Below are 23927 nucleotides of genomic sequence, written 5' to 3'. Positions count from 1 at the left end.
TTTGCTTCAATTCATGACCTAACATACTTTGTACTATATAACAATGATAACCCTGAAGTTCTTACCATAGTTGTTGAACCTAGACTAATTCAACAAATTGAACCAGAACTTGATTTCACAAGAAAATAAAAGGGAGAATAACTATATAAAAATTCTGAGTTGACTTGTAATAATTTGATCTGGGTTAAAAACCTCATTGACTTATTTTTTAAAAGAAAAATAATTAGAAAATTATTGGACATCTAAAATTGTATAGCACGTCCTTCTAGGTATATAAATATCAAGGCAAGCTTGAAAACCAATCGACGTAAGGAAATGGTGGAAAGAAATACGTCAAGTATTGGGTATCGAATGCAAAATCATTATGAAATAATTCTGAACGCAAGGACCAAATTGGAACATTTTAAGATTACTGGTGTTGACCAAGCCAAAACCACCAATGTGACAAGTATGGGAGGGGGGCTACGTGGCAATCTTCTTATTCACAAGAACATGAGCAGGAAACTGGGAGGTAAGAACAAAGCAAGAATGGGGCAGCCTGTCTTTGGCATACTTAACTTTTCTTTCCACATCTGATCGGGACTTGGTACCTAGTAATGCCACTGTTTCTGATAATATCTAATAATCTGGTGGGATCCAGGTTGTTGTTTACCTGCTACATGGAGGAGAAGGAAACATGCCTGCAGGCTTTGGGAGTCACACATGAAATTGAAAGATGATTTGGTGGGCCACATCCCTCTCTAGCACAATTCATTATAAAAAAATATCTCAGTTTTTTTTTTAACCTTTTTCTTTTTCTTATAATCAAATGTATAGATAGCCTGCTCAGATTATCTTGCCAAAGATTAACGTCATGCAATTTATAATCAGTGGTTAGACAGCTATGAGATTATTGTTAGCAGCTGATGAGAGTAAAGGAGTCATATTAGCATGATATATTGAATTGGATCATCACAAAATAGAATAAAAATTACTTTTAAAATATATGGTTAGATTCGGATTTGAGAAATGAGAGAAAAATATTTTTTAGCTTATACAAAAATTTTATCTTTGATCAATATAAGATTTTGGGGTTTAGAAGACGTAAGATTTTAAGGGAAAAAACTTGGATGATTTGAGCTCTGAAGAAATCATGCGAGTCACGAAGCTCAAATAAGCGTCTTATCCTCAAGAAGAGCAGATCCGATCCCAAGACTAAAAAAATACACCACAAAACCTAAACAGTGCTGACTTCACCGCTAATTAATCCTGTAATTAAAACAAAAACCAATTAAACCTATGACTAACTACAAACCTAGGTAATGCATACGCGTGACCTCTCTCACCAGCTTGTCCATGTGCTCTTGTTTTTCCTTCAAGCTAGGTACTTTAGGGTTTTCTTTTTTATTTAGCTTGCTCTGAACCTCAACGTGCTCCATAAAAAAATCATGGTAGCTAAGAGCATGCTCAAGTGCACATAGAAACATTGAATGCCAGCAGTAAAATAAAAAGGGCACTATCTTAGATTAAAGAATTCAGCAATGGCATGCAAAATGCATCTTTTATGCCTGCTATCACTTCACATTCTCAGCATTAGAAAAATATCAATTATGTTTCCCAACACAAATAAGATTCCATGGCATCTGTTTCAAGGAATATGGGGGGAAAAGGATGGAGCCTGAAATGACACGGTTATGTGAGCTACATGTAGGCCTAGCTAGACATGCTAGTACATGCACTAACAAAATCCAACAAAGTGGAGAAATGAACTGGCAACTTGGATGAAATAATAGACAACTGGAAGTAAAGAAGAGCAACAAAGTTAGGGTAGGCAATGAAGATAAGATCCCCCAACAGATCAACCAGCAGCCGAGGAGCTTATTAAGGGAACAGGTTCTCAGATCTCTTAATGTTCTGATAAGTTGGAAGAATGGGAGAAGCGATTTGATAAAAAGAAGCATGTTGCTGTCTCTGATACAAGAATAGTATCATTCAAGAAACCTTTAAAATCCCGATACACTATACCTGTAAGATATCATGAGAAAAATGAAGGAACATAGAAGATTGTGTGAAGTTGTGGGTGGGAAGAGGAAATCAGAAATGCTAACATTCACTTCAACTGAAACCCTCTTTACATTCCAAGTCTCCGCATATTTTCCAATCAATTTGTAACAACACGTTGGCCAATATGATGCAACGTTTCCTGTGACGACCTACTGATTTAAATGGGAAGTTCTTACATGGAGTGTCGAGAAGTGGAAAATTGTAATGGCTACAATTTCAAACTTGAACAACTCCTAAGAATGAGTCAAATTTTCTTAAGAAGATCAAACAAAACCATTGAGAGGGACAACATGCATGAACATATTAGATTGTACAGCCTCGACAAGCCAATTAAGGGTCACCAAGAACAGTTTATATAACCTTGTTGATGTTGAGAGCGAGCACACAATTTCAGGCATGTCACAAGAAATTGTTAAGTAGCTCCAGCAAAAAAGGCTGGAGCTGGTCGGTAAAAATATAAGTGAAAATTCATTTTGCATCAAAATCAAAAGCATGTCAAAGGAAGTTTCTCAAACCTGGGGACAATTGTGCTGATGGTTTAAACAATGCATGTCGAGATTTAATCCACATTCTAAACATCAGAATCCATGGAAAATTAACTTTCAGCTGCTGAGAGTTTATATAGAAAGAAATATTGGTGTTATTCAAAGTTTTTGAAACTGAAAAGAACCATGCCATAGAGATGCAAAGTGCACACTCAGCAGAAAGAGCATCCGAGAAGAATCTTAGCAAAATTATAAACTGAATAATGACTCTTATCTTAATATCCATAATCTCAGCACCGAAATCTTCGATCATCTATTCTCTAAATTCTTTAAATTCAGTTGAGTACAAGGGAAAAGAATACTAGCTAAGTTGTTTCATACCTGCTGCTTGTTTTACTGTTCATCTTTCAGTTGTAAACAAGAGCAACAAGAGTAAAAAAAGGCAAATCAGAAATATCTTAGCTGATAAGCAGTTGCATTCTTTAAATGGGGAACAAACCTGAGTGCCTAATTCATGCAACATGAAACATATACAAGTTAACACAATAAACAGAGACATCGTCATGGGCACAAATAAACTCCAGCCACTTCAACTGGGACATTAAATTAAATTAAACATTATAAGAACAGATTTTAAAAGAACCACTCTTCAGGGTCTTAAGTCTTCTATGGAGTCACACAATGTACAACAAGACCACTCAACTCTACAACACAGGAGTAATAAACAGAAAAAAGGCCGGAGGCTCTAATAGTAGAGAGATTTTTGGACCTTGCCAAGAAACCGAGTACCAATGTGCTAACCAAGGATACCAATTACCAAACCCATGCTTAGATTTCTGAAGATCATAAAATGCACTTGCCACCATTATTTATCCTCATCAGCAAGCACAAATGCTCTAGCTGCCCATCATGAACAATGACAATAGAGCCTCAATGAAGAAGAAGACTAAAAATAGAACAACATCGCGCCGACTCCCATACAACCTTGGGATGTAAACCCTCTCCGAAATCCAGGCTGACCCAATATCTCAAGACTGTAACAACTGTTGACATGGATTAAGCTTACATTATTTTCCGCCAAGAATGACATCTCAATCTGTCAACAGGAGCTGACAGGACATACAGACTGCTACCAACATCTTAATTACACATGTAGAAGCCCGTAGAATTGAAGACACCATAAACGACACAATCCATCACTCCCAGTTACCCCCAAGAGACACCGATATTACAATGAATTAAGAAGGAATTTTTGGGATTTGTAGATGGAAGCCCGAGACCAATATCTACCATTAAGATCGCTAACAACGACAGCGGCGGCGGCGGCAGCTAATGCAGTAATGACAACAAAGTTTCTAAATTGAACTCTAACAAAACTACCAGCAAATACCAATTTAACAAAAACCCAGGAGCCAAATCAACCATAAAGAGAAAGATCAATGAAGAAGTCACAATTACCCAAATTCAATCATCCCCTGTTGGAAATAAAGTGAGAACTTTCCTTCCTTCATTCCCATTCGCTGACTCCAAATCCTCCACATATCCAGGAACTGCATTGTGCACTGGTGCCCCCATTCTATGCACAGGCTGCTGCGTTTGCCTAGCCAAAAATGGATGCTCAAACTGACCATTTGTTGGCGACCCAAAGTGCCCCATCGGCCTATGATACTGACCCTGCAATTGGGGATGTCCCACTGCAGCTGCTGCAGCCGCCATCTGTTGCTGGTGATGGTGCTGCTGCAATGCAGCTACAGGCACAAACGGCAAGAAGTGATCCGAATTAGGCCTCCCTGGATGCAAAAAATGGGCTGGCACCGGCGAACTCGCAAACAAATGATCAGTAGCAGCATCAGTGCCACCAGTCAATCCACCTCCACCACCAACAGCACCATTACCAGCACCACCACCACCAGAAGACAAACCCTGCATTCTTTTCAAATAAAGTCTATATTTTTGCAAATGACTAGCAACATTCTCTCTAGTTAACCCATCCACATTCATTAACTGCATTATTGTCTTAGGGACAGCATTCTTTATCCCCAAGTGTGCCACAGCATCCACAAACCTCTTATGAAGCTGTGGAGTCCAAACAAGCCTTGGCCTTTTAAGGGTTCTTGCAGGCTCATCACCACCAGCCCCTGAGCCCAATTCCCCAGAATCCGTTGCAAAATCCCCTGAATTAGGCTGTGGTGAGGCCAATGGATTAGTTGGGGTTGGAGAAACCGCAGCCGGTGGTGGTGGGGGTGGTGGTAGAGGCTGGTTTTGATGCAGAGAGGAGTTATGGTTATTGGTATTGGTGGTATTAGTGGGGTTTGTAATATCAAAAGCAAGAGCAAGATCAGGAGTGATTAGGGTTTGTGATAAAGGCATGAGTTCTTCAAGTGATGGGAGCTCTTCTTCCCATCTTGAAAACCAATTAGAATCATCCTCTCTCATTTTTTCAAAAAAACCCAATTCACTATTTTCTTCCACTTATTTTTCTGGCCTAAAAAACACTACAAAAAGACTTGATCTTTCTATGACAAAATATGAGATATTAAATGGAACACAAACAAGAACAAAAATGAAATAAAAAGGAAGGAAAATAAGGATGTGGGAACTTGTGTAAGAAAGGAATAGAGTAAGATTCCATACAAAGATGGGATTTTTATTTGTTTTAGTGCAAAAATATTGGATTTTCAAGATATGGGCACCTATTTTTATCTCCCTAGAACAAATTATTGACAGGAGAGAGAAAGACAGTGGTGGAGGTGGAAGTGGTGGGGGGAGAGGGGGGGGGGGATTGGGGAGGAGGAGGAGGAGGGAGATGATAGAAGTGGAGAGAGGTTCGAGGTGGATCTTGTTTGCTTCTTTTCAGCTTTTATTACGAGTACTGTTGCTGATGCTTAAATTTTATTTATTTATTATTTTTAAAGGTTTTATGATGATTTTTATGTGTTTATTTTTTAGTTTTTCCGGGATTTGAGGCTCTTTATTTCTTAACTTTCTTTCCTTGTATGATACATAACATACTTCTTGAGAGTGAGTGTTACAAAGATTGGATTTTTAAGGATTTTTTAACCTTTTCACAAACTTTTTGGTAGTGTCACGTGACTCTCACGCGCAACTGTTAATGTGGAGCTGTTCAGCCAGGTGGGTGTTTGGTGTGTTAAGACTGGCTAGTTGAAGCAGAGAATCTCTGGGCTTCATTTTATCCATTAATGTTCTCTGCAATGCTTTGTAGATCAGGCCGTACAGGAGAGTGAGGTGTACTTGCTTTAGGGTGAGAGTGGAGATATAGGGAACTAGAGAGAGAGAGAGAGAGAGAGTGTGTGTGCAAAGTTTGGTCACTTTGTAAGAGATAGATTTCTTCGGATTTGTTGATGAGGGAATCAATCTCCTTTAGTTGCCGTTTTTCTGCTGTCATGATAACTCAATTTTTTGTTTGGTGGGCTCTTTATATTTTCTTTTTGCCCTAACAAATAATCTGTAAAATGCATTATTGCCTATGATGAAGGTCTGGTTAATTGGAGTTTACCAATATATATATATATATATATATATAAACATTTTGTTAGTGATTCAGCTTCATCTAGATCCATATTGATTTAACATGTTATTGAATTAATTGTCTGCTGAGCTAGGTTTCATAATTAAGATAAAACATATGAAATATATATTTTTACTACAGATTTTTTTTTAAGTTTATTAAAAAATTAAGAATCAAATTTGACAGATTAAAAAGTTGAAGAATGATAAAATTAAAAAAAATAATTTCATAAATTATTTTAAAATAAAATAAATAAAAATCAAACAAATGAAAAATCAAATCTGATAGTTAAAAAAAATTTCAATTATGGAAAGGATAAAAAATAATAAAAAATAATTAAAAATAACCAAAGTTGATATGTAAATCAAATTAAATCAAGTTCTATGGGATGAAATTGAGAAAAATAAAACATTCAAAACAAAATATAAAACAATTAAAAGATTAAGGATCAAATATCATATAATCAATAAATAACATGATATTCTTGAGTTTTTTTACAATTCCTGAAAAATATATTCCATCCAAAATATTAAAAAAATACTTTTCTAGAAAATAAATTAATTTTTTTTACTGTATCTAATAATAAATAAACATGATAAAGTTTTAAAAATAATTTTCAGAAAATAATTTTTAATGAAATAAAAGTGCAGGCATTCGTATCATTTTATTATATTCATAAAATCTTAACACACTAATCACAAATGTAATAAATTAAAGAAAAAAAAACAAATTTTTGTAACCAATATATGAAACAAACCCTTTGAAGTTGATATTTCTCAACAATCAAGATATTCTCTCATGAACTCTCATTTATAGTAGATATATACTAAATCTCACTGCAATCCTGTTTTAGTCAAACTAATCACTTTCAAATTAGTGGTTTAATGAAAGATTTATTTGTGATAGCAAATTCTTGGATCAAATCTAGGATAGTGAGGTGGAGGATAGGGTGATTAGGCATTGGAGCCAGATCTAGGAGATTCTATCATAGTGTATTGATGGGTGATCATAAATGTTGTGGGGATAACTAGACTTGACTTTGCACTTAAAAATCCAAGAGATTCATCTACAGGGTGTTGTGTTTTGTTCTTGGCGCATTTTAGCTAAGAAATGGACAAATGGAAAATTGCAAATGAAAAGAAAGGCAGAAAGCACCTTTATGAGATTCAAACAAAACCACAAATTGCTTAGTCAAAAATTGTCTACTTTGTTTGCTTGCTGGGACTAAATACCTTCTCCTTTATCAGTGTACATTTCTGTGTTGCATCCCAATGGGTCAGTGTTAAAATGCATGAATGTGAACATGTTCGTATGTGTTCCTTTTCTAGCCACACAATCAGTTTTTTTTTTTTTTTTACTGTTGTTGTTAAACCCGGATTGACCTAATAAATCATTCAAGATCTTGATTCGGGTTAGGTTTAGAAAAAACTAGGTGAAAGTTGATTTCATCAAATAAAAAAATCTAGTGGGTCAACTAACAATCCAGTAAAAAGATTGATTTTAATTAATTTATTTTTTTTAAAAAAATAATATTATTTTAATTTATTTAGGTTAACTAATTCAATTCATGTATTGGGATTTGCATTGTGTCCGACCAACTTTAACTTTGATTTGTAAAACAACATGGATTTTGCTCCATGTATTCAATTCTGAATGTTATTAGAGCTCGTTTGGTATTGTAATGATGGTTATTTTTAAAATACTTTTTATTTGAAAATATATTAAAATAATATTTTTTTTACTTTTTAAAAATTATTTTTAACATCAACTTATCAAAACAATAAAAAAACACACAAAAAATAAAATAAAACAAACTAGTTATTAATTAACCTATTAAAAAGACTTGATGGATGATATAATCCTCCTGTTCTCAAGCTTATCATCATCATCATTATACCATACTTCACCAATTTGATGATTTGTTTTTAGTTACATCAAACACAGAGAGTTTGATGAAGGAAAAAAAAATCATAATCACTCACAGCAATAAACACAAGTTTATGGTGATTTATAGGAATTAATAATTTATTTATCTATTTTCCCTTTTCATTAATTGAAAGATACATCAAACTTTAGACCGAAGACCGTTGGATCATATATTAATTAATTAATTCAATCTTAATCCCTTCCATTCAAACCCACACCAAATGACATCTCTTTTAACTTTAATAATGTATCTTGTTATTCCAGCTTGTAATTGAAAACATCAAGCAATAATTAAGCTGTTGAATCGTTTCCATTGGCAGCAGCAGCAGATATTTTTGACCTGTCTCCATCTCCATCTACAAACCCTAACTAAACTCACAGTTGCAGGATTTCAAGACCCAATCATACAACTCATTAAACCTATTTAAAATATAAAGACGAGATTATTAAAGCAGTATTGAGAGGCAATTCATTTTTATGACCATGGCCCAGCTGAAAGAAACAAATAATGTAAAGAACCAAGATTCCAAATCCAGGGTTCCTAGTGGCATCGGCCCTGCCCAGCTGACCTGCCTGTGAAGTGAAACAATTTATCTTTTGAGGAGAAACAACAGTAAGATAAGGAAAACTGAAGACAGAATTTTCCATACCTTTACCCATTTCTTCATCATCATGGATGGGAAATGGAGATCTCAAGGGAAAACATAAATTCCACCCTAAACTTGTTGCCCCATTATCAATATACTGTCCCTGTGTCCCATACCCTTTGATTTTATCAATTTTTGTCTAAATAAATGGCTCCCTATGAGTGATTATTAAAAGATTTATTCCAATTTTAACACTTTCATTAAAACATGCGAAAGAAAAAACGTGGTAGTAGCTCATGTTGCTGCTGCTTATGAAAGAGTTGTGGGACAAACTTGCTGCAGAATTGCAGGTATCCATTCGGAGATCAAGATTTTGAGCACGATGCAGAGAAGGGATTCAGGAACTGCGTTGTTGAGTTTATCATTGTCTTGCCATGTCAACGTGACAGGAAATATTAGGTCAACTTGAAGAGACGAATGTCTGCACAATACTAGAGTGAGTTTTTTTAACAGAAAAAAATGAAAACCTTCCAGCATCCTTTTGAAATGAAAATCGATGAGCATGAAGTTTCATGTTTCTTGATTACACCATTAAGAGAGAGGGGGTAGTTTATAAAGTGCATCCAAGCCAAGTGGCATGTTGCTGCTCCAGTTTGCAGAACAAAATGAAAGAAAATAAGAGCATTTTCGGAGAAGAAATATCAACCTGATGGACGTTGAGTTTTCCAGTAATTTTCATGTTTCTTGATTACATCTTCTCATCAAATGATAAGTTACAACTTTCATCATGGCCAATTCAAAATCTTCAGGAACAATGATCAACATGGATTCTTCTTCCACCATAGGTTCCTCTTCAGGACAAGCAATAATTCCATTCTCTATCTTATCTTCGATTTCTGAGACTGTTCCATTGCAGCAAGAAGATGGCGGGTTCTCCACGGCAACAGGCAAATATGAGGTGCTTGAAAATGCAGAATCTGCACTATACCTCAACATGTCTCCTACCCCTGTTGAGCAATCGCATTCTTTTACCACACTGTCAGAACAACCTTCATATGCAATGGATGATCCCTTGGAATGAGAGCTATAGTCAGATTTTTTGGACCTAGCATAATGCTTCAGACAGACCAATGTGTCCCATAACTTTAGTTTTCCAGGCAACGTGTTTGTGTTACCTATTTCTGTTTCTCTGCCAAGTTTTCCAGGCCGCCTCAGTGCAGGGTCGATACTATCAAGCATCCCATCAGTTCTACTAATCCCATCCATCAAATTCAATAATGTAGCTACCATTATTTGAGATATAGTTCTTCACCTTTGTCTTTCCGTGCAGGTGCAATGGCATCCAACTCATCAATGAAGACCTTTGAAAGCATAACCATCATTTAGCCACCTAGGAATAGAAGTTACAGTAAACTGAGGCTCAGAGAAGCATAACAGTTTATAGTTCCAGACAATAGATTTCAAATTTAAACGTGATGAATCAGTTTGTAGACAAATGATAAGGAAAGCCAACTGTAAAGGTCAACACCTTCATTTTTGTTTTTATGATCTTGGTTCCTGTGCATTGTCGTCAATAAGTCATCTAAGTGCTGCAAATTATCTGAAAACACTACATTAGAATGAACGTTTTTCATAGCTAACCAAAGGATGCCACTTTCTAACAACAACACCTTGAACCTTACTATAAATTTGTTTCTTTTTAGAACAAGTGTATTCAGCAGCTTGTTTGGTTTGAAACAGGGCGAGACCCTGAAAAATTAGAGAAGAATGAAGAAAAAATTCGAAGAGAGAAGATATCTAACGACGGCAGGTGCAGATTGACAGGCCAAATCAAAAACTTTCTCCATCATACTGATTTACTTTTGTCCAAGAACCAAATCAATTCTTAGATTTAACATGTTAGGTAAGATCTAAGATATGATTTGTATTATTATTTTTTTCATATCCTTTCCAATAAAGTTAATAAAAATTTTGAACTCATAACTATATGATTAACACGATTCTAATATCATGTTATAAAAACAGTTTAAATCAAAATTTTAAAAGATCTAATTTATAACTTTTCCTTGCCAGGCTGAAACCTGGAGAAAAGAAAGCGTAAAAGAGCAGGACATCAAATGACAGAACAACTAATGACTTCACGAGGGAGAGGGTAAAAACTATACTTTTCTCTCTGTAAAACTGTTGGCTTGAATAAAAAAATCATTAGAGCTTTAACACTTATTATGAATTTACAAATTCAATCATGATTTGATGTAGGCTAAGCTCTATGTATAATCACCCTGTAACTGTAAGTACTCACTTTCAAGAAAAATTATCCTGCTTTACAGAAATCATTTTTCAACAATGCCTTTCCTGTTGAAGGATTAAATGCTCACAATTCGAACCTCCTAGAGGCTTAAAACCAAAATGAAATAGGTTTCATATCATAGGTCATCCAGGACAGATATTTAGAACAATAATCGATCCTTGCAGAAATATAATCTGATTATCCTATGAAATTGCATCATTCACATAATGTTCAAGAACACAAATACGCCAATGCCAAGCTTTTGCGTGTTTGCTTTCAAACCTCATAAGAAGGAAAAACCATCTCAAGAGCAAAGTAATTCCCTGCTTCATTAGCTATTTCATCCACAGCTTCCACCTCGCACTGTGTGGTCCATTCATGGGATAACGAGCTGAGAGGAAAACTTCTACTTGAAAATATCCTTTCCACAGCAGCAAACGAAACCTACAATTTTATCACAAAGACAACTTCAGCAACAAATTTTAAACCTTCATTAAAATAATTACTGATACAATGGAACCAGGAGCAAGGGAAGAAGAAACCATGGAAGATTCGGAAAGCCTAATTCTCAACCTCTGGCAGCAGTAGTTGACTCCGGCTCAACATCATTGATTCTACCTGTAAAAACAGATTTCCTGATCAAAGACGGATATTTACTGGAAGCTTCTTCTAAAGACAACAAGATATCTTCTTGTTCACTAGCCTCTGAGTCTACAGCAGATGCCAATGATGGTGTTCTAGGAGATGAAGCAGACTCATCAGCATTCGATAGCCTCGATAGCGTCTTCGAATTCTTCTATGTCTTTGGAGGCATCTGTTACTAAAAAATCTCTAGAAAATAAAATAAAAGGTATTTAGTATCATTAATTCCTTTCATGGATTAATGTGATATTCCAAATTACTAAAGATTAAATATTTTGGCTGAACAAAAAAGTACACTTTTCTCGCTAGAATTCCTGTAAAACATGTTTTGCACTATTTAACTCTTCATATATAAGAAAAATGTTGTAAATTGAGAAACAGGAGAGAAAAAAATTGGAGAAGAGATGAAGAAGGAACCTGATTTCTTGGTTTTTGAGTTTCTTGAAAACCATGAAGGAAACGGTTAGGCTTGAGAGATGGGAGGTTGAGTTCCCCAGTTCGGCAAGAAGCTGCTCGGTATTCCTCCGGTAACACAAGTGTGGAGAGACTAGGAGAGAGAGGAGAGGGAGAGAGACAGGGGAAGATTAAAACCATTGCTGACGGGGAGCAGGGTTTTCAGGTCTTCTTTGGCTTTATTAGGCCTTAAAAGGCAATAAGGCCTATCCTCTTTGCTGATTACTCCAATGATTTGGCCTGAAGGAAAAGCCTTAAGTTTTTTTCTTCTAAGTACTGAAGGAAGAGGTGAGGCTACAAAGAACATCATGATATAGCTTTCCTTATGGAACAAGTCTATAATTTTCTTTGATCCATGCAAGGAGTTTGCCACAAGCCAATGTGCATTACCTGATCTTTGCCTCACAAACCAATTAATCTGATGCTCTCAATAGTCTATCCTTGTGGACTCTGATCCATTACAATCCTTAACAGTTGCTTGTTATTGTTTTTATATACGGTTGAGAATCTGAACCACAATCCTTGTAAGACCTCTTCCAACTGGTTTCTGATTGGCATGCATCTAATTTTGCAGAGTTTTATTTATACCCTTATGGGGTAGGAAAATTGTCAGTTGATGGGAGACAAGGCAAGCAGAGAATTTTTCCTGAATAGTCCAATAATGAACTGGATGATTCTGACAAGTCGAGAAAATGATTCCTTCAAAGCAGGAGGATTGTGAAATATATGCTAAGCTTGGAAATGAAGTTTTGTTTTTATCTCAAGAAAATTATAGTTTCGAAAACAATATAACGAGACAAAGAAATGACAATACTAAGGGCCAATACATCCAGGCTACCTTAGATTATTCCTAGAGGAAAATCTGAAAGCAACCTTTTCTTTTCGACAAGGTACTTTTCATTGATTTTAGTGTTCCCCAGATCTTTGCACTAAGAAGGGTAAAAGGTCAAAGTGTGCGGTGCAATCTTAGTCTTAATCAGTTTCTGTTGATTGTTGTGATCATATATATGCTGGCAGTCAAAAAGTTTTGCAGATTGACTGACATTCTTTGCTATTGTTTGTTATTGAAATCTTCTAAAACCACTGTTTCAAATGCATGAATTTTCCCTAGTTACAAATGATGTCAAAAAGGAAGTCTATTTCTTCGATCCAAGAAGGAATTCGACACGAACTGATGTTTGCCTCACATGCCAGTCTTGTAAATCTGATGCTCTTAATAGTCTACCCTTGTTTTGTCAACTTGGGTGTACAGTAACTTCTCCACTAGAAGTAAGGTGCGTAGAACATATAGCAATGGCTGAACACAATCCGGAAAAAATTATAAAAGCTATAGATGCTACTGATAATGAACCAAAGAACACTGCGCTCCTGCGGAATATAGAGGCAAAGACTGGAGACCGAAGACACTAGGAACAGGCTACTTCAACTCCATAAGCCAAGCAGTATGCTAACAAACAAGTGAGGCCAATCCACATGTTAATGGGGTGAGTTTCAAATGGAGAATAGTCCTTTCCTTGATACATCAATTCAAGAAAGTTAAGGAGGACAGGCATGATGAAGGTGAAAACAGCGTGTAGTGAATTTGGGGTGGTGAGCTGATCTTGTTGATCATAATTTCTTGCAGTCATTAACGCAATGTTCAGTGAAACTTGCCTCTGTGGGAAGAACATTTTTGAGGAGTAAGGTGAGGAAAGTTAGACTACCTTGGCTCAGAAATATGCTTTTGTTTCACAGGTTTGGTGGGTTTGGTTTAAGAAACCAAATGGGTTGATGTGTAATGTTTCAGAGGAACTCTTGTCTTCTAATTTATAGTTGGTATCCAAGCCGTCATTCAAGTTGGAATCCCAGGCATTGTCCAATGGCCACTAACACTAACTTCAATGGTCCCTGGACCAGGTTTGTTACTTAGATTTCACCAATTATTTCCATGGGATATGGATCCTTGATTCCTCTAGAACGACAAGTTTTTTGGTCAAAACTTTAGAAGGATAAGGACAATGACAATCTTACAAGAACTTGAAAAGCAATTGATGCTAGGTATTCGAAGAAACAAGTGGACAGTCTGCATAGATATCTTACTCTAACAAGAAATGGGTGTTTCTTGTTATTGATTACTTGAGAATATTGCAACCTACAAGAATGTCCCAGATTGGTCTATGTTAAAAGGGAACTTTGCCCAGTGTAGATGCAAAGCTTCTGTTGTTAGAAAGACGAGGAGGAGCAAGGTATGAAAGTTACCAAGTCTAGATGGTATAAAACATAGACAAGTTAATGCCTTGGTGGCTCAGCCCAACCTTGCAACCAAATTTCCAGAGCAGAACAAGCCTATATGGCCATGTTTAACTACACTGTAAAAAACATAATACCAAAGCGCAATAGCATCAGCGACAGCAAAAAAGAAAGAAAGAAAGAAAAGAGTTCTATACTTCGTAGATTTGAACAACCGAATTGTAGTTGAACGGATGTATTGAACATCCGTTTGAATTTCAGCCGAATATTCGCAGTAATGGGGCATGAAAAATGTCTTTTTCTTTAATTTTGTTTCTCTATCCTACCTTACATTTGCTAACCATCCAAACACAAAGCCTTTGTGATTGGAAAAATCCATTGACGAAAACTACATTGGATTTGATGTACAACAGCATCAACAATTGTTAAAATAATTGCATTTTGCTTGCATATTAAGTTATGTAATTGAACTATATTGATGAATGAATAAATGATTTACCCAAAAAAATCACTGAGATTCTGTTACATCAGCAGCTAGAGCATAACTAGAATGAACTAGGATTGAATTGTCTGTACAAAAGAATTAAATCTTGTATCAATGTTGATTACAAGCAACAAATTAAGGCCTCAATATTCCATCCACTGATTTGTGCTGTTGCTCTGCATTCATCTCCTTCCACAAAGATTTCTTCCTGATTTGATCATTCTCGAATTGCCTTTGATTGCTTGCCATCTCTTCTCCTGTCATAGTCAGGAGTTTCTCTGGCTTAATCTGTCCAAGAAGAACTTTCCTTCTCAAATCTGGATTCTTTGGATCCTTCATGTTGAACAATATTGACCTGTACTTCAATTGTTTGGTGCCATTGAAAAGCCCCATCCTTTCAAACATCAGTGATTCAACATCAGCAGCAACAATAATTGGGTCACGCAATCTTACTGCTTCCATCAAATCCTCTTTAACCTCCTTTGCAACTCTGCACAATGACTCCACAAGAATGTGCCTGACCTTGCTACGCAAGCCATCACTGCACTTGACAGGTTCTTCTGATGGTTTCTTGAAACTACAGAAATCTTTCACGTTCTCTTGCTGTGTGATGCGCTTGGTAGATGGTTTCTTGAAACAGCGCCTGATACTTTGTACTTTTCCTGGATTTGTGCAGCGCATGGCAGGATCTTGTGGTGGTTTCTTGAAACAACTGGAACCATTTTCTTTCTCTTCTTTTATCTTCTTCTCTGTCTGAATAGGCATGTTAACTTTAACCCTTCCTATTACTCTTCCTTGTATCTTGACAATAAGGGTCCCCGTTCTTGACCCACTTGTAGATTTTGTTGGCTGAGTCTTACCATCAATGGCAGGGTTTCTTGCGTACAGATTCCTACTCCAAGCATCCAGCAAGCAAGAAGCAGCATTTCTGATCATCTTTACACGGTGTTTTGTGAGATATTGAACTTCTTTTGCAACAGGAGTGGAGACAAGAACCCTGGATGATGTTACGGGGAACCTCTTAAGCTGGTCCAAAGCATCTAGGCATCGATATACTTCAGGAAATATTGAAGCAGAAGTGGCCACAATGGCTGCAGATTTTTTTGCTGACTCAAACAGCGACAGAAACTGTTTCTCCATTGATAACTGGTCTTATCAACTAGGGCTTAATCTAAAGAACTACAAAAAAGGCAAGACAGAAGACTAAACTGAAAATGTAGGTCTAATTTCTTTTGAGATGTAGGGCCTTGTGATGGAAACGTTTCTTTTTATAGGCATGAAGGGTCAATCCTAGTTTGATCCTGTATCCGATTGCTTAACGGAGAGCATGTGGGAGTTCTCCAATTAAATCCTTACAAAATGGGGATCCCAGCAGAAATCCGATTGATTTTAGGAAACATAGGTAGAATCTTTTAGAATTTAATCCTTGAGATTAGTTTCAATTTTTGAAAAAAAAAAAAAAGTAGTTAATAGGGCATTGCATTTTCAGGGCCAAAATTGTTGAGTCTGGCATGTTTCTGCTGCAAGTTCAGGAATCGTTGTCATTACTGCTTCCTGAGTTTGATGTCTCCAATTTTTCTTGTGATGTTTTGTGGATTATTCCAACTTCCAATTATCATTTGTCCTTAAGAAATAGTTTGTGTTCTGGATTGGAAATTCTTCCGTAATACTTCAATAACAAATTAATGGCATCCACACCAAAGAGAATAACACATATAGCTAGGGTAATTACCCTCTCCCTATCCCTAAATGACAGATAGGAAATAAGGGTTTCTCAAACCCTAGATTATAACCCTAATCTGTAGTGAAAACTTAGATTATATAAATTCTGAAGGTCAATAATATCAAACCTATTCTAGATATAAGCTACAAAATTATTTAAAAAGTGGCAGAATTGAAGAAATGAAATCTCAAAACAACTAGGAAAACAAGTAAAGAAATCCCAAAACAATTAGAAAAATACTAGACTTGTTATCCGTGCTTTGCTGCAAGTGGAATAATAATTTTTTATATAAACAAATGATAAATAAAAACAAATTTAAGTCTCAAGTCATTAGTTAAATTGACAATTTAAATAATATATATAAAAAAACAATAATAATGAATAAATTGACCAAAAAACCAATGAAAAAGGATAGAAAAAAAAAAACCACATTCAAGTCTATCCAGATTATCAAACAATTTAATGTTAAAGTAACTAAAGGAAAACCAGAAAAAAAAAAGAGTCAAACTTTATAAAAAAAAAAAGAAGAAAACATTATCTTTAAAAAAAGGAAGGAAAAAAAACAATCTCAGGCGAACCTCCTAAGTCTAATCTAATATAAAAAACTCGCAACTTGGTAGATCATGAACCTGAGTTCAATAAAAAAAATTTAAATATCCTCCAATTTAATTTTAAATGATGGAATCATTAAAAAAATATCAATAAAAAAATTTGTAAAAAAAAGAGTAGCAAAAAAAAAAAGAATGGGCTTAAAATCTAAAAGGAAAAAACCTAATAAGGATGAAATTTGAAGAAAACAAATTATTCCAAAAAAATTTGCAATTAAAAAAAATGGGACCAAACTTGAAAGATTAAAAAATCATAGGGGTGAAATTGAAAATTATTTGTAATATAATTGATTATTTATAGATTAAAAAATGATAGTGAATGAAATAGAAAAAAAATTATTAAAAGCAAATCGAAATATTTTATCCATATTCAATCAAGAAGCATAATCTCCAACCAATTTAATTTTAAAGGATAAGATCGCTAGAAAAATATTAATAAAAAAACCTACAAAAGCAACAAAAAAATTAAAATAATAAGGAGCAAATTTTAAAGATAAAAAAAATCAAGGGGTGAAATTGAAAACATATGTAAAAATCATGCAAACCCGGACAAACATCCTAAATATGATCAAATCTTAAAAAGCTTGTAACCTATGAAAACTTGGATCCGTCTTATCAAAAAAATATTATAAGCCAATTTAAAAATATAAATTTTAAAAACTTGTCAAAGCAAAAAAAAAAAAGATAAAAAAGAAAACCTTGAGCAAACCCGGCAACCAACCTCGACCAACAAATCAAACACATGACCTAGGACATGAGACTCGAATGACGCTATAAACAAGAAAACTTTTAGAAATGAAAGATATTGACTTGAGCTAATCTTTTAGATCTATAACCCGGGTTATGAGACCGATGTGACCCCATCAAAGGCAAACCCAAAAAAACAAAGAAGTCAGATTCTTAACTAAGCAAATATCGAGAGATGAAATTGAGAAAAAAAAATCAATAAAAAAACAATGCATAATAAAAAGAAAATAGCAATTAAAAGAATTATGACTAAATTAGACATAAAAATTAAATAAAATTAAATATTCAGGGATGAAATTGTAAAAAACCCATCCATTAAGAAAATGATTAAAAAATAGTGATTAAAAAAAGAATGACTAAATTTGACACAAAAATTAAATAAAAATAAATGCCTAGGGGTGGAATTGTTAAAAAAACAAATCAATCAAGAAAATGATTTAAAACAAAGCAAATATCAATTAAAAAAAACAAATCTAAAAACAAATTTCAAAAATCAAATGACCAAAGATGAAATCAAAAATAAAATCCAATTAGAAATAATCAATGTAAATAAAAAAAAAATTGCAAATAAGAGAAGAGGAATTGAATCCAAAGACAAAATAAATTGAAGGGCAGGTATGATTTTTTGTATGATTAGCACACAATCCCAGGAAAAAGAGAAGGAAAAAGAAAAAAAAATCATTCATGGCCAAACCTCGCTGAACCACCATACACATGTCATTCAGAGGGGAAGAGGATGTTGAGATGAATCAAATGATGCGGTGGAAGCACCATTACAACCATCGGCTTCAACCACACGCGCAGATGTGTGATTTACACACCCTAGAAGTTTTTTTATGTTTTTTGTTTTTATTTATCCAAAACCAAAAATGCCCTCAAGACCAATCAATAATAACAAACAAACCGTGAGGAAATTACCATCAAGCCCCTAAATCCAAGGCTAAAAAATTGGAATGACATGGGTAATGTAGTAATTTCATTGTTCTAACAAATAAGAAAATACAAAAACATCCTTGTGCAAAAGGTATTAGATTATTTTTTTCTAGAGTTATATTAATTATTTTACTTAGCATTTTAAAACTCAATTATCAAAATAAGCCCTCTTAATTCTCAAAAAATATTTATATCATGGGAAAAAGACCATTCTACCCCAAAAGCAAAGGCAAATGAGCAAATGATCAAGGGGTAATATAATAAGTATACTATTATAATAAATAGTAAACTATGTCTTTAAGGACAGTAATATTGTAATGTTTTGAATATAAATAGATAGGAAAAGGCTATAGAGCCCTTGGTGGTTTAGAAGTGGGTATAATTAAATGAAGGGTATTGTAGTAATTGTATAAATACATAATATATATAAATAGAAGAAAAAAAAAACAAGAGATCTGGAAATTTAGAGTAAAAACTGACGGGAGAGAGAAGGGAGAAAGAGGAAGAAGAAGAAGAAGAGGAAAGAGGGGAAAATAAGGGAAAAAGGAAAGGAGTTTGAGGAAATAAGTAAAAAAAAAGGGTAAGATTATGCTTTAATGTATATAATATGTTTTCTTGAGCTTTTAATTTTAGTTTTGATAAATGTTAGGGTTTTGAAAATTTATGTTTTGGGTTAATTGGTGAATTAAGTTGAATGTTATAGAGTTAATTGTTGTGGGTATTTGATTATTTGGTTGATTTTGAGAGATTGAATTGAAAGATGATGATTTTGAGTTATGAATTGTGTAAATGGTGAATGTTGAGTTAGAAATTTGGCAAGAACAGTAGGTAACCTGTGAGAATTCTGAGTTGGAGGTTGAAGATGACGAAAATTCAATTTGGTCCCTCAATTTTGGAAAATTACAGTTTAGTCCCCAAACTTTGGAAAATTTGCAGAATGGTCCCTGGAGCCTATTCCGAGATTCTGAACAGAATAACATATGAATTATGGACAGAATTACTGTATAGATAAGAGAATTTAACACTTTCAATTTGGTCCTCCAATTTGACAAAAATTACAATTTGATCCTAAAAATTTGGTAAAATTCCAGAATGGTCCCTGGAGTATAATGAGATGATCTGGACAGAAATGAGGATGAATTATGGACATAATTTCAGTATATTCATGGATTTATGATAAATTTTAGTTTGGTCCTCCAATTTGACAAAAGTTGCAATTTAACCCTTAAGAATATGATAAATTACAGATTAGTCCCTAGCTGTAATATTACTTTTTTTCAGATTATTTTGATGAATAATTGAGGGTTATTTAGTGAATTATTACCAATTTTATTAATTGTTTTATTATGGATTAGATTTCGGGAAAACCGTTAAATGTTGGGTTTTTAGGGAAGATAACTAGTTAGTTCAAAAATATATAGGGTTATGGAATACACCCTTAGATAAGTGTATTAAATAGGTTATATATATTCTTTTGAGTCATTCTTAAATATGTCTCCTTTATATTCAGATAATCCTGATATTCTACCGGCGGGACGTCAGTAGGATTTTCTTCGATATCAGCTTTGAGTTTTGTTGCTTTTGAGTCAGGTGAGTGGATAATTTTCCATATGCATGAGAAATATTATAAATATTTGATTTGCTAATATGAATTGGATCATGCTTCTTGATAATATATATGTTAATTATTATCCTTGTTTTGATAAAGCATGATCAATTGTTGAATCTGAATTCTTGATATGAGCCAGTATATATTTTGAATTGAATTCTGAATTGATAGCTCCTCATTTGATTGATGTCATGAGTTGAGCCTTGAGATATGAATATGTCTGTTTGATTATGATTATGAACCTATGGTATGTCAGTCAGAATACCCATGCTAACAGGGTAGTGTTAGTCTTTGTGCACATCGTATCTGAACCCTAGTTGGTCGGGGGAGTCACCAACCTGTGTGGACTGATCATCCCACAGTACGGAGCCTCATGCTCATTGCATTTTGATTTTCTGACGAGTTTTACCATATGATCTTCTTGTTATGGCCAATTTGAGAACACTTCCATAAGAACCCAAATCCATACTTGTATATATATTTCTCATTGCTGTATTACCTCGTGTGTGTATATTGAACGTTATCTACTCACTGAGTTGTTGAACTCACCATCTCATTATTTATCCTTTTCAGGCTTATAGCTTGATAGCAGGTCATTTTGTTGGACCTTCAGAACCTGCTCTTTTGGTAGTAATTTGTACCTTTCCTTTATGTCCAGTTAGTGCTCCAAAACTCTGAACTTTTATAAACTTTTGTATTAAGACAATTCAATTATATTATGAAGTTGATTTTGTTATTAATGCTGCGTTGAACTCTGATTGAGTTAGGATAAGTTTGTGTGTAAGTTTGGGTTCGCATAGGTATGGAACCTTGGAGGGGAACCTTGCCTATGTGCCGGTCATGGATCCGGGGATCGGGTCGTGACAAACTTGGTATCAGAGCTTTAGGTTAAAGAAACAATAATATAATTAAATTTCATAATAAGTGGAGCATTAGGATCCGTATCGTCTTGTTTGTTGTCTTTGAAATTTTGTATTCTCGTCAAGCATGTGTTCTTTTGTTGTGATAGATATGCTTTCTTATAATTTTGTGATAATTATCATGCTATTTGTTCTAGCATGACTTAAATGCTCTCATTTATTAGAAGATATGCCGAGGAATAGATGAATAACTGATACTATTAGAGTAGATGACAATAAAGATGATGTCCCTATTGTACAGTTTAGAAATGTAAGGTATAGGAGGCGGGGTAGTACATCCGCACCTCAATATATTCTTGTTGTTGTCCTTTTTTTGAAGCAAAAAAAAAATATTATTTAATATGGGTACAACTCATTTGTTTGTGTCCCTATATTTTTGTCATGAGCTTAGATAAGCAACCAACTTTATTAAGATCCTCAATTTCAATTGCTACTCCCTTATATGAATTAATATTAGTGAAGTATGTGTATCTGGATTGTGAAATAGAGATTGGAGATAAGATCTTTATGAGAGACTTAAATTTCTTAGATATGGTTGATTTTGATGTGATTTTGGGAATGGATTGGTTGGCAAAGCATAGGGCTTCGGTAAATTATTGGGGTAAGAAAATAATGTTTGATCTAGATAAAGAAGTTGGGTTGGTATTTCAAGGAGATAAGATTGGGTCTCCATCAATTATGTTGTCAGCTATCTCGAGGAAAATGGCTAGAAAAGGGATATAGTGCTACCTAGCATATATAGTGGATGTAGAGAAAGAAGTTCCCCAATTAGACCAAGTCCTTATAGTTAGGGAGTTTATTGATGTCTTTCCCGATGACTTACCTGGATTGCCTCCGTATAGGGAAATTAAGTTTTGTATTGATTTGGTTCCGGGTACTGAACCTATATCAATGGCACCATATAGAATGGCACCAGCAGAATTGAGGGAGCTAAAGGAGCAACTGCAGGATTTGTTGGATAAAAAGTTTATCCGACCAAGTGTGTCCCCTTGGGGAGCCCCAGTGTTGTTTGTGAAGAAGAAAGATGGGTCATTGAGGTTGTGTATAGATTATAGGCAACTGAATCGGGTGACAGTTCAAAATAGATACCCACTCCCTCGCATAGATGATTTGTTTGACCAATTGCAGGGAGCTCAATTCTTTTCTAAGATCGATCTTCGATCTGGGTATCATCAGTTGAGGATAAGAGATGAGGACATTTTAAAAACAGCTTTCAGAACTCGGTATGGTCATTATGAGTTCTTAGTGATGTCTTTTGGGTTGACGAATGCACCAGCAGCTTTTATGGATTTGATGAATAGAGTGTTTGGCCAGTTTATTGATCGATTTGTGATAGTTTTTATTGATGATATTTTGGTGTATTCGAGGTCTAGGGAGGAGCATGAGCAGCACTTGAGAATGGTGCTTCAAACTTTGCGAGATCATCAGTTGTATGGCAAGTTCTCAAAGAGTGAGTTTTGGTTGGAGAGTGTAGCATTTCTTGGGCATGTAGTGTCAAGGAATGGGATTGAGGTTGATCCTCAAAAGATTGAGGCAGTTAAGCAGTGGCTTAGGCCTATTTCGGCGACAGAGATAAGAAGTTTCTTAGGGTTGGCCGGCTATTATCGAAGGTTTGTGGAGAACTTTTCTCGGATTTCTGCACCATTGACTAAGTTAACGCAGAAAAATGTTAAGTTTCAGTGGTCTGAAGCTTGTGAGAAAAGTTTCTTAGAGTTGAAAGAGAGATTGACTACAGCGCCTATTCTGGCAGTACCATCAGGTTCTGGTGGTTACACAGTGTATTGTGATGCTTCGAGAGTGGGGTTAGGATGTGTTCTAATGCAGCATGGCAAGGTTATTGCCTATGCTTCACGGCAGCTGAAGAAGCATGAACAGAACTATCCTACACATGATTTAGAGATGGCGGCTATAATTTTTGCCTTGAAGATTTGGAGGCACTACTTGTATGGTGAAACTTGTGAGATCTTCACAGATCACAAGAGTTTGAAATATATCTTTCAGTAGAGAGATCTAAACCTGAGGCAGAGGAGATGGATGGAACTGCTGAAGGATTATGATTGTACCATACATTACCACCCAGGTAAGGCAAATGTAGTTGCCGATGCTTTGAGTAGAAAATCATCAGGGAGCTTAGCTCATATTCAGGAGGTACGAAGACCTCTGATTAGGGAGCTGCATGAGTTGGTGGATGAAGGAGTCAGATTTGATCTTAGTGAAGCTGGAGCAATGATTGCTCATTTTCAGGTTAAGTCAGATTTGTTTGATAAGATAAAAGCAGCTCAGAAGAAAGATGATTCACTACTCAGGATTAGAAATGAGGTTGAGCAGGGTAAAGCTGCAGGTTTTGTGATAGGTGATGATGATGTGCTGAGATATAGGGATAGACTTTGTGTACCTGATGTAGATGATCTGAGGAGAGAATTGATGGTAGAGGCACATCAGACAGTTTACACAATGCATCCAGGTTCCACCAAGATGTATAAAGACCTTAAGGTGTGTTATTGGTGGAATAGGATGAAGGCTGATGTAGCAGATTTTGTTTCTAGGTGTTTGATCTGTCAGAGGGTAAAGGGTGAACACCAGAAACCTCATGGATTGTTGCAACCATTGTTAATTCCAGAATGGAAGTGGGAAAGGATCACAATGGACTTTGTGACAGGATTGCCTAGGAGTCAGGAGGGTTATGATTCAATATGGGTGATTGTTGACAGGTTGACAA

The 23927-nt window shown here is 35.1% G+C and overlaps 3 protein-coding genes across 6 annotated transcripts; all 3 read right to left on the bottom strand.

Moving 5' to 3' along the window:
* Positions 1 to 3092: 3092 nt before the first annotated feature.
* On the bottom strand, positions 3093 to 5355 carry LOC133677251 (transcription factor MYBC1-like). Its single transcript, XM_062099165.1, has one exon. The coding sequence runs from the start codon at positions 4962 to 4964 to the stop codon at positions 3993 to 3995; it is 972 nt and encodes a 323-aa protein (XP_061955149.1). The 5' UTR covers positions 4965 to 5355; the 3' UTR covers positions 3093 to 3992.
* A 3899-nt stretch (positions 5356 to 9254) lies between these two features.
* Positions 9255 to 12488, bottom strand: LOC133677187 (uncharacterized). 4 transcript variants are annotated; one of them, XM_062099056.1, is made up of 6 exons: positions 11920 to 12488; positions 11434 to 11691; positions 11143 to 11304; positions 10253 to 10319; positions 10099 to 10170; positions 9255 to 9960 (listed from the first exon to the last, which is right to left on the bottom strand). In XM_062099056.1, exons 2-6 carry the CDS (start codon positions 11467 to 11469, stop codon positions 9953 to 9955), a joined length of 345 nt encoding a protein of 114 aa, XP_061955040.1. In that variant the 5' UTR covers positions 11470 to 11691; positions 11920 to 12488; the 3' UTR covers positions 9255 to 9952. The 4 variants fall into 4 exon arrangements, 1 of the variants encoding a protein (XP_061955040.1); XR_009835712.1 differs by having other exon boundaries at positions 9255 to 9798; positions 9883 to 9960; positions 10253 to 11691; XR_009835711.1 differs by having other exon boundaries at positions 10253 to 11304; positions 11403 to 11691.
* A 2315-nt stretch (positions 12489 to 14803) lies between these two features.
* LOC133676979 (transcription elongation factor TFIIS-like) lies at positions 14804 to 15808 on the bottom strand. The gene has a single exon (XM_062098805.1). The coding sequence runs from the start codon at positions 15806 to 15808 to the stop codon at positions 14804 to 14806; it is 1005 nt and encodes a 334-aa protein (XP_061954789.1).
* Between the last annotated feature and the right edge of the window lie 8119 nt (positions 15809 to 23927).

Source organism: Populus nigra, chromosome 17 (genome assembly GCF_951802175.1).
Source record: "Populus nigra chromosome 17, ddPopNigr1.1, whole genome shotgun sequence".
NCBI lineage: Eukaryota > Viridiplantae > Streptophyta > Magnoliopsida > Malpighiales > Salicaceae > Populus > Populus nigra.
This window is presented reverse-complemented; position numbering and strand designations above follow the sequence as displayed.